General features: G+C 42.3%; 1 protein-coding gene across 1 annotated transcript; it reads right to left on the minus strand.

The window, feature by feature from the left end:
* Positions 1-5,893: 5,893 nt before the first annotated feature.
* Positions 5,894-8,215, minus strand: LOC132628587 (uncharacterized). The gene is made up of 5 exons (XM_060344355.1): positions 8,060-8,215; positions 7,161-7,304; positions 6,931-7,040; positions 6,440-6,622; positions 5,894-6,092 (listed from the first exon to the last, which is right to left on the minus strand). Exons 1-5 carry the CDS (start codon positions 8,213-8,215, stop codon positions 5,894-5,896), a joined length of 792 nt encoding a protein of 263 aa, XP_060200338.1.
* Between the last annotated feature and the right edge of the window lie 3,265 nt (positions 8,216-11,480).

Here is an 11,480-nt window from a genome sequence, read left to right on the forward strand (position 1 = left end):
AGGCCTAACAATAACCTTAGCAATAGTTGCCAGACTAGGCCTAGCATAACTGGATAAAAGAATCTGTTGTTCTTGTGCCCTCGCAGCTGCTCTTTCACCCTGTTCATCGCTGTTTCTGGCTCTATCCCTTTCTGCCTGTTCAAGAGCAAGTCTTGCTGCTTCTTTAGCCATTTTTCTCTGTCGGTGAAATGTTCTTTCGATTTCTTGATCAAGATCAACTAATGGTTTTCCTGAACTTCTAGTGCTTGGCATAAACCAGAGAAGCCTGAAGTGACACAAGTAGAACAACGAAAAAAGTAAAGACTTGAATAGAAAAAAACAAACTCAAATTAGAAAAACAGTAAAAAAATTTCTAACTCCCCGGCAACGGCGCCAAAAACTTGTTGCTCCCAAACGCACACGCAAGTATACGCGGTCGTACAAGTAATATAGACTGTTAAGTCCAGGTATCGATCCCACAGAGACTTAGATTCTACTGTTAAGCTAATTCAAATTCGAATGAAACTATTCAAGAAAGTGAAAATCAAGATGTTTGTTGTACTAAACTAAAACTTAAAAGTAAACAATTTGTGAAGGGTGTTTTTGTGACTGGGACTATCTTGACAAAGATTGTAAGAATTATCAGATGAGAGAAAGATCTAGGGTTATGGATTTCGAAAATCCAGTTGATCTTTAGACAATTCCACCTATTTTATTTCCTAGGTTACTAGTTGATGGGTTAATTATACTTTATGATATTCTCTCGAACTACTCACAAGCCTGTAGATGTTACTATAATGCCTATATCTCTATGGTCATCAGAGGTAACAAGAACGCATTTATTTCTCCGTATTCAACTAAGTAGGGCTAAAGGGTATATCTCTATCCTCAGTAGCGAAACGATTAAATCGAATAAACTCTATTTATTCCTATTACGTACGTGAATTCCCTTTCTCAAGTTCAATTCGCGCACCACAGATAGTGTCTAACTATTGGCCAGATAATCAAACAATTAAGATCAAGAATAAATAAGCAACCAGAAATATGTAAAATCAATAGATAATAATTGTCATCAAACCAAATTTCAAGTCTTTCACCACAACCCTAGAATTAAGAAGTTTAGCTACTCATGATTCGATCATAGACAAAAGAATTCATGAATAAACTAGGGTTGAAAAAGATGAAAAATAAAATAACCTAGAGAGAGAAAAAATAGAACGGTGGCTTACAACTCCTTGAATAATCACAGCACACCGTTCTCAGCTATTAAAACGTCTATATATTGTCTAGGGTAAAAACAAAAAATAAGTAATCCAAATCCCAGTCGAATCGGGACAACTCACGCAGAACCCCGCTTTCCTTCCGCATCGCGGAAGGATCGCGCAGGGTACTGAGGCTTCTCGCTTTCCTTCCGCATCGCGGATGGATCGCCTGATGGTATTGCCTGGCTAGACTTGTCCGCTTTCTACACGCGATGCGGAAGAAAAGCGGACCATTCAGTCGAATTATTTTCCTTTTTGGTTCGTCCTTTGTGGTCTTCGACTCGTCATCTCGTCTACTCGTCATATGTTCCAAACTCAATCACCTTAATCTCAGTTTTCCATCGTTTGTCATCGTTGTACCTATACACATGAAATATAACGATATAAGTTCAAATACGACGGTTGCATCATGAATTAAGCGATAAAAGTCATAAGAGTAGGCTGTAAAATGACACAAAACATGATATTTGTGCAAAATATCACCACCCCCACTTAGACTTTGCTCGCCCTCGAGCAAACACAAACCAACACCAGACTATACTTCTAGTTCCACTCATTCAAACAGGTCTGCAATGGGATTCGGCGAGTATGGCTATCTCTAAAGAAAGATTTTCAAAACCAAAACAATGACCCAAGTTGCGAAAGCCATGCCAAAGATGGCACCAAGGACCACCGTCCTGAAAGAACACTTCACTTTTAAAACCAATTGACCCAACGACACCACTTTATAACATGTAAGCAACCTTATCATCAAGAAATCAACACTTCACCACTCTATTTCTAATTATGTGCCCTCACCAAAACAAAGCGGTCCATATCTCATCAAGAATCACATATGTTTAAATCAATGGACCTAAAATCAATAAGTACGCTCACTCTCACAAAAAATATCACATGTAAAATACGCCATACCATATGCTTGCCCGTAGTGTAACCACTCCACTAATACAAGTAAGACGAACCAAGAATCAACTAGGACTTTGAGGGTTGTAATGTAGGCTAAGGGACGGGTAGGAATTATTTGGATAATAGTGACTAACCTCCCTAAGCACTTTAATACATATACTTTTATTATTATTGCACAATATCTTCAATAGCCCTGATTCGACACCAACCAACCTTTAAATTTCTCCCAATTCACCCATTTTCTTTGTTTAAGCACCACTTTTGTTTTTAAAAAAGTCACACAAGCTAGAAGGGAAACTTTTTTGCTACATTTTTTTTCTTTTCTTTTTTCAATTCCCAACTAGCAGGTGAATTAGTTCTGTTCATTCGGTGCTCCCAGTGTCTTCCTAGATTACAATTAACAACCATTTCCCCTCTTTATTTCACGACCCAACTCCCATTATACATGTAATTGATTAAAGTTCTCATGGAGTGTTTGGATCAAAAATCAAGTTTTATAGAACGAAGGGGTAAAGGCTAATTAACTGCTATCAAAGAAAAGGCTAAAGGCTCAAAAGGGTTAACTTGGGTGCTATTTGCAAGTTGGTAGGATAACTTTTTAGGCTTTTTAGTGACAAATCAAAGGAACGCCTCTATCACTTTCTAGGTTCAACCGAACTTCATTTCGCTTTGTGAACACACAGGGCAAGTTCTAGACGTCAATACCAAACATGGACTCAAATATGAAAACTTACTCCCACATGGCACACAATCAACGCAAGAGGGATCCGGTTGTTCCTCGAATCAAACAACAATGAAAATCAACAATGCCAAGTGGGTCATACGAGTCACACATAAACCATTTCAAAGAGCTTTCAAGAAAAGTGATAGAATTTCACGGCATGCTTTCACAAAAAATTTAAAGATCACTCATATGCCAATACTTCACCTATCCCGTGCACCTAGCTTTTGAATACACCTATCCTAAGGACTAATTTTCCCTCAAGCAGGTTGTCATCCACCCGTCATCAGGAAAAGCCCTTTCTATGACTACAAAAGAAAAATCTACCTACGTCCGGTTCAAAGGCCGCCCCTCAGGAAAGAACCGAGGCCATAAGAAAACCAAAGGGGGTGGATGATGAATGCCTACTAATGATGGACTTAAGAATTTATCAAAGAAAAATAAGGAAAATAAAATGTTTTTGTATTTTTTTTTGACAATAAGATGTAAAACTACTAAAAAAAAACTCCTAAGGCATACTAATCATCATCCGCAACCTCAAAACATGTTGTTACAAACCAGGGATGTATTTTCCCACCCCACACTTAAAATTATGCAATGCCCTCAATGCATATATATTTTAAAACAAATAAAGCGCAAGCAAGGTAAGAAATACTCCCTGGGGCCCATTAGGGCCTAGTCGTCCTCATCGAGGAAATCCTCACCATCAGCCTCGCCCTCATGTGGCTCGGCGTCCTCTTCTTCTTCATTGTCGTCGCCTTGCATCAGCGACTCTACCTCCTCCCCTTCTTCGAATGCAGCCAATACTCGATCAACCGAGTTTTCATCCTCATCCGCAGGTAACTGAGACAGCTCGCCCACAAGTGCCCGAGAATATGGAGTGTGGGGGTTCTGAATAAAGAACCTTCAGAGATCAATGTTAAAGTGCTCACTCGCAACATCATCCCCGAGTAAAGCTGGGCTAGTACAGTGGACTGGGCGGACCTCTCATCTACCGGAGTCAAATGATGTCCGGATACACTCGCTGGGGCCATGACATTTTAGATGTCGAGCGAGTCAATGGGCGCCTCAAGTACTCTATTAGTAGAGTATGCCAACTCCTCGTCGAGACTCATTAAGTAGGAAATGAGAGTGTTTACATAACTCAGCCTTTTAGACTTGCCAGCCCGCACTCTTCGAATTTCCTGCATCATCCAATACCGATGTTCACCGGCTGCCCTGTCATCAGGAAGTACACTATGCACACTCCCTTCCTTTGTACCTCCGAGAAGTGATAAAGTGGCATGATTCTAGCATTTAGAAGGCGCAACCACACTCGGGCCTCTCTACAAAAATTACTCATGCTCATGCTCCGATGCTTCTGAAGAGGCCCTGAGTATCGTGCCCATTGAGCTTTTGAGTTGGCTCCACAAAGAGGTTCCTGGATAGCCCTATAATCGGGTCTTTTGATAAATTCTATCAATGGTTCAACAGGCACATCCGGGACTCCAATTGCCCCGCACAAAGTCGATGCCGTCAATGGCACCCAATTTTTCCGAACGAATACAGAATCTGCACTCCCACGGATTGGCATGCTAGCGTAAAGTTCCATGACCCAATCAATGTTCACAGGCCCCGGTTGTTCGAACACTGACGTCCATCCCATGGTGACTATACGGTTGTAGATATCCCGAAAATTCTTCTTCAATGGGACTCAACTGATCGTTCGCTCATGATTGTATCCCTTCGAGGTGTCAAACCCCGCATACCACTCTGCCCCGTCCCCAGAGAGTTGGGGTGGGGCGTCCTTTTAGATGCTGGAGGAATGACAACCGCGGGATGCTTGCCAATTCTGGATGTCTGCCCTGTTGTCGCTTTGGACGGGTTTTGTGCTCTCCCTCTTTTTCTGCCTTGGGAGGAGGAGACGACAGATTTGCCTTTGGACTTGGCGTGAACCATCTTTCCTGCAAAACAACGCGTCACCAAACGAGGAGTACAGGTCAGTAACCAAGAGGGTCGTGGCACAACCCCACACTTACTCCAAACTATAGTACGAAAATCGAAATCAAAGAAGTTAACTACTCCTACATGACAAAGAAAGCAAAAACAAAGTAAGCTATTTCATGTTGTAGGGCTTGGAATGGAAAAATCACAATTCTCCAATCCTCCTTCACAATTCGAATTTTATGGTGAGAGGAGATGCACAAGGGTTCCTATGCTCGGTTAATGTTCCATTGCTACTCAAGACATCACAATTTCACAAAAACTTCGTTTTGCACTTTTATCGAACACCTTGTGCGATTAAAATCGTCCCTTAACTTTTTATAACAATGGTGGGTTGAAGAACCCTCCCTTGTGCAATGGGAGTCACATTCTAGCCATAATCACTCATATCACACAAGCAATTCCAATCCCCGCCCAAGATTCGCCCATACCCATATCCCTACTTTACAACTACAAACATCAACAATAAGGGGGAAAAGAAAAAAAATGGAAGATGAACCCACTTACCTTGTGAAGTTAATGGGGGATGGATTAGAGCAACTTGAAGTTGTTTTTGTTAGAGAGGGAATAGGGATGGGGATTGTTTTTCGTGGGAAAGGGAATGTGGGAGAGAAGGGGACTTTTTTGTGTGAACGGGAATGAAGGGCCGCGGATATATCATAAATAAGAGAAAAAAAATACAGACCGGGTCGACCAGCGCGATCCGTCCGCATAGCGGAAGGAAAGAGCGATCAATCCACATCGCGGGACCGATGCGCAAATCACTGAAGGGTTCTCATTTTTCATGCGCGATCGATCCGCATCGCGGAACCGATGCGCAAATCACTGGGCACTTTGTATTTTTCTTCTTTCCGCCCAATTCCTGCAACATGAACAAATGTGACCTATATCATACAATAAAAAAATGGGTTGCCTTCCAACAAGTGCCTTAGTTAAGGTCATGGCACAACACTTTTTAAAAAAAAAAATATTTTATTTTTATAACACCGGTTGCATCCCGAGAAGCGCCTAATTTAACGTTGCGGCACGACGTAGGATTTCCTCAAGCCTCTTCTAGATTGATGGTGGACCTCACACGGTCAGTGGCCTCCCCGTAGTAATGCTTCACTCTTTTCCCGTTCACCAAAAATGTCTCATCCGAGTTGGGTTTCTTTAGCTCAACTGCTCCATGTGCAGTCACACGAACTACCTCGAATGGTGCGGACCACTTACTCTTCAACTTTCCACCGAAAATCATCAGCCTAGAGTTATACAGCATGACTAACTGCCTAGGCTCAAAGTCACGAGATTGGATGCGCCTGTCATGAATTCTCTTCGTTCGCTCCTTGTACATTTTCGCGTTTTCATAAGCATGATAGCGAAATTCCTCCACCTCGTGCAGCTGCAACAGTCTCTTTTCTCCAGCTTGAACCATGTCTAGATTCAGCTTCTTGATCGCCCAATATGCTCTATGCTCAAGCTCAACTGGTAGATGACATGCCTTACCAAAAACAAGCTTATAGGGAGATGTGCCAATCGGAGTTTTGTAAGCTATTCTGTATGCCCACAGAGCATCATCAAGCTTCAACGATCAATCTTTCCTACTTACCTCACAGTCTTCTCCAAAATCCTCTTGATTTCTCTGTTTGATACCTCCACGTGACCACTCGTCTGAGGGTGATAAGAAGTCGCTATCTTGTGTTTCACTCCATACTTGAGCAGCAATTTATCAAAGAGCTGATTGCAAAAGTGCATACCTTGATCACTGATGCTGGCCCGAGGGGTCCCAAACCTTGTAAAAATGTTCTTTTTCAGAAATCGTGCCACCACACTAGCATCATTGGTGGGAAGTGCAATGGCTTCCACCCACTTCGAGACATAGTCTACAACAACCAATATGTACTTATTCCCTTTTGATGGTATGAAGGGACCCATGAAGTCAATACCCCACACATCAAACAGATCGATTTCTAAGATGCCCTTCAAAGGCATTTCATGACGCTTGGAGATATTTTCGGTTCTCTGGCAGCTATCACATGCTCGCACAAATTCATGAGCATCTTTGAACGAAGTTGGCCAGTAGAACCCAGACTGAAGTACCTTTGCAGCTGTTCTGTCTCCGGCGTGATGTCCCCCATAGGGTCATGACTGACACTTCTCGAGAATCGCTGAGACCTCTTCCTCTGGAACACACCTTCTGATCGGCTGATCTGTGCCAACCCGGTAGAGATAGGGCTCATCCCACACATAGAAACGACTGTTATGCAAAATTCGCTTCTTCTTCTCGTGATTAGCACCAGGGGGTAAATCTCACTTACGATAAAGTTCACCATGTCTGCATACCATGGAACCTCAACTGATTGAAGAGCAAAGAGTTGTTCGTCAGGAAAAGTCTCCTTAATTGCCACTGCTTCATCCACATGTCCCCGATCTTCTAATCTCGATAAGTGATCTTCTACCTGATTTTCTGTGCCCTTTTGATCAAGAATCTCGATGTCAAACTCTTGCAGCAGCAACACCTAACGAATAAGCCTCGGCTTTGCATCCTTCTTTGCAAACAAATAACGAACTGCAGTGTGATCAGTATAGACAATCGCCTTCGTGCCCACCAGATATGATCGGAATTTGTCAAAGGCGTAGACAACCGCCAATAACTCCTTCTCTGTGACAGTATAGTTCATCTGGGCTGCATCAAGTGTCTTGCTGGCATAATAAATAGGATGAAACATCTTGTCCCTTTTCTAACCAAGGACCGCACCCACAACAAATCACTTGCATCACACATCAAAATAAACGGTAGAGACCAATCGGGTGCGATGATAATAGGAGCCGACACCAACCTTCGTTTCAGCTCATCAAAAGCCATCAGACAGGCTTCATTAAACACAAACTTCACATATTTCTCTAAAAGCTTGCACATTGGATTAGCAACTTTAGAGAAGTCTTTGATGAACCGTCGATAGAATCCTGCATGCCCAAGAAAACTGTGCACTCCCCGAACTGAAACTGGTGGTGGAAATCTTTCAATTGCTTCAATCTTCGCCTTGTCAACCTCTATTCCCTTGCTCGATATCTTGTGCCCAAGAAAAATTCCCTCTCGCACCATGAAGTGGCATTTTTCACAATTAAGTACCAAGTTCGTTTCTTTACAACGAGCTAACACGGCATCAAGATGATTTAAACAGTCATAAAAAAAATCTCCAAAAACAGAGAAGTCATCCATAAATACCTCCACATAATTTTCCATCATATCGGTGAAAATAGCCGTCATGCATCGCTGGAAGGTACCTGGAGCATTGCATAAACCGAAAGGCATCCTCCGGAATGGAAACGTGCCATATGGACATGTGAATGTGGTTTTATCTTGATCCTCAGGTGCAATCATGATATGGTTGTAACCCGAATAACCATCCAAAAAGCAATAATAATCATGCCCAGCCAATCTGTCGAGCATCTGATCCATGAAGGGCACAGGAAAATGATCTTCTCTGGTGGCGTTGTTCAACTTGCGATAGTCGATACATATCCTCCAGCTCATAACAGTTTGTTGAGGCACCAATTAATTCTTCTCGTTTTCCACCACAGTTATGCCCCCTTTCTTCGGGACACATTGTACAGGACTCACCCAATTGCTGTCCGAGATGGGATAAATAATGCAGCTGTCAAGCCACTTGATTACCTCTTTCTTCACCACCTCCTTCATGATCGGGTTCAGTCACCTCTGGCACTCAATACTGGGTTTGCTGTCTTCCTCCAATAATATTTTGTGCATGGAAAACGAGCTACTAATACCTCGAATATCAGCTATCGACCACCCAAGGGCTCGGACTCGATCTCTTAGCACTCGTAACACACGTTCAACATGCACATCAGTCAAATGAGCAGAGAGGATTACGGGCAATGTGTTCCACTACCCAAGAAAGCGTAGCGAAGGTGAGGAGGCAATGGTTTCAACTCAAGAACGGGAGCCTCTTCAATAGATGGTTTCGGCTTCTTCCATGTCTGGTCTGTCTAGCTCCTCAACCAGTGTACTTGCTCGTAGAAAAGCACATGAAGTGTCAAGAATGCCAAGACACTCCTCCAATTCTGCATCAATTTTCAGATCTTCCCCATACACCAAAGCTGTCTCTAACGGATCTCGCGAGGCTAGAAAGTGATCTAACTCGGCATTAGTGAGCTCGGGTTCCACCATGGAAATCATCTTCAACTCCTCATAATGGGTTGGAAGTCTTGTAGCTTTAAACATATCAAAAGTAGCCTCTTGACCATTAGCTATCATGGACATCTTCCCATCTTTCAGTCGGATCACAGCATCGACAGTAGCTAAGAATCCTCTCCCCATGATGAGAGGAACACTCTTATCTACCTCATAATCAAGTATCACAAAATCAACCGGCAGAATAAATGGGCCTACCTTCGCAAGAACGTCCTCAATAATACCATCAGGATAAGCAAGAGATCGATCAGCCAACTGTAACGTAATAGTGGTTGGCCTAGGCTCTCCCAAACCTAACGTTCAGAACACAGAGGTGGGCATCATATTAATACTAGCACCCAAATCATACAATGCTAGCCCAAATTCAATGTTGCCAATCGTAATTGATATTGTGAAGCTGCCCGGATCTTTCAACTTTGGAGTAATTTTACTCCTCACTCTAGAACTGCACTCCTCAGTAAGTGCAACAGTCTCAAACTCTGTCCAACGCCATTTGTTCGCGACCACATCTTTAATATATTTCTCATATTTTGGGACTTCTTGCAGAAGCTCCACCAAAGGTATGTTGATGTGTACCTGTTTTAAGAGTTCAAGAAATTTCTTGCAAGCCGAATCTGCTTTCTGTTTCTGAAGTCGCTGTGGAAAGGGAGGGGGTGGTCGCACCACTTCCTCTACATGTTGCTCTGCGAGTGTTTGCTTTGGTTCAGCTCGCTTAGCAGGGATAAGTTCTGCCTCTGCTATGTTCTTCTTTTTCGGTGGCACTTCTTCTAGCTCTCTACCATTCCTCAAGGTGACTGCCTTGCATTCTTTTGGATTCAATTCAGTATCACTCGGAAGAGCACCCAGAGGTCTGACATTCTGCATAAGAGCCATCTGCCCCATTTGACGCTCAAGCTCGTGAATAGATTTCTGCATCTCACTCTGAATTTTTTGATTTTGCTGCTGGATCACTTGATTTTGAGCTATGAGCTGCTTCATCATCTTCTCTAAATTGCTAGCTGGCTGAGCTTGAGGTTGCTGATAATTGTTCGGCTTGTGGAAATCCTGCTTCCCAAATGGAGTGTTGTAATTATTTCCATAATAGTTTCCCCGATTACCAATACCGCGATTCTGCTGTCCCACAAAATAGACGGACTCTAGATTCAATGGACAATTGTTATAGTCATGAGGTTCACCGCAACTTACACATGCTGCCTGCTGAATATGTTGAACTAGTTGGATCTGCTGAGCTTGAGAAACAGCCTCAACATCACGTTAGTGAGAGTACCAATATCAGCCCGAATAGCTGCAACATCATCAACTTTAAGAACCCCAGTAGCTTTTTGTGGTAACCCCCGGCTATTCTCATGATACTCATGATGACCCTCAGACATCATCTCAAGGAGATCTTCCATCTCTTCATATGTTTTGTTTAAGATCTTCCCTTGAGCTGAAGCATTCAACAGGGCCCTTGATTCATGGTTAAGACCTTCTACGAAATAGTTGCCAATGATCTCCTTTGGTTGCATGTGATGGGGGAAATCTCGCAGATAGCCCTTATACCTTTCCCAAGCGTGTGGTAGAGATTCGGAATCTCTCTGAGTGAAGTTAGGAATTATTCCTCGCAGATCCTTTGTTTCTTGGGTGAGAAGAACCTGTCGATAAACTTATTTGATAATATCTCGCAAGAAGTAATAGAACCTGCAGGTAGATTCGTCAACCATTCCCTCGCTTCGCCAATAAGTGAGAACGGAAATAAGGACAGCTTCACATAATCATCGGGAACATCTCTATATTGGAAATTTTTCGCTCAACTCCACGAACTGCATCAAGCGCTTATAGTTGATGGGTTAATTATAATTTATGATATTCTCTCGAACTACTCACAAGCCTGTAGATGTTACTATAATGCCTATATCTCTATGGTCATCAGAGGTAACAAGAACGCATTTATTTCTCCGTATTCAACTAAGTAGGGCTAAAGGGTATATCTCTATCCTCAGTAGCGAAACGATTAAATCGAACAAAATCTATTTATTCTTACTACGTACGTGAATTCCCTTTCTCAAGTTCGATTCGCGCACCACAGATAGTGTCTAACTATTGGCCAAATAATCAAACAATTAAGATAAAGAATAAATAAGCAACCCGAAATATGGAAAATCAATAGATAATAATTGTCATCAAACCAACTTTCAAGTCTTTCGCTACAACCCTAGAATTAAGAAGTTTAGCTACTCATGATTCGATCATAGACAAAAGATTTCATGAATAAACTAGGGTTGAAAAAGATGAAAAATAAAATAACCTAGAGAGAGAAAAAATAGAACGGTGGCTTACAAGTCCTTGAATAATCCCAGCACACCGTTCTCAGCTATTAAAACGTCTATATATAGTCTAGGGTAAAAACAAAAAATAAGTAATCCAAATCTTAGTCGAATCGGGACAACTCTCA

This window comes from Lycium barbarum, chromosome 2, assembly GCF_019175385.1.
Source record: "Lycium barbarum isolate Lr01 chromosome 2, ASM1917538v2, whole genome shotgun sequence".
NCBI lineage: Eukaryota > Viridiplantae > Streptophyta > Magnoliopsida > Solanales > Solanaceae > Lycium > Lycium barbarum.

Bases quoted from the DNA above. Each gene is read 5' to 3' on its own strand.
- LOC132628587 (XM_060344355.1), bottom strand. From the start codon at position 8,215: ATGATTGCACCTGAGGATCAAGATAAAACCACATTCACATGTCCATAT. The intron at 7,041-7,160 runs GTGAACTTTATC...GGGTTGGCACAG, and splicing joins TTCCATGGTATGCAGACATG to ATCAGCCGATCAGAAGGTGT. The intron at 6,623-6,930 runs GTACTTCAGTCT...CATTTTTACAAG, and splicing joins GAGACAGAACAGCTGCAAAG to GTTTGGGACCCCTCGGGCCA.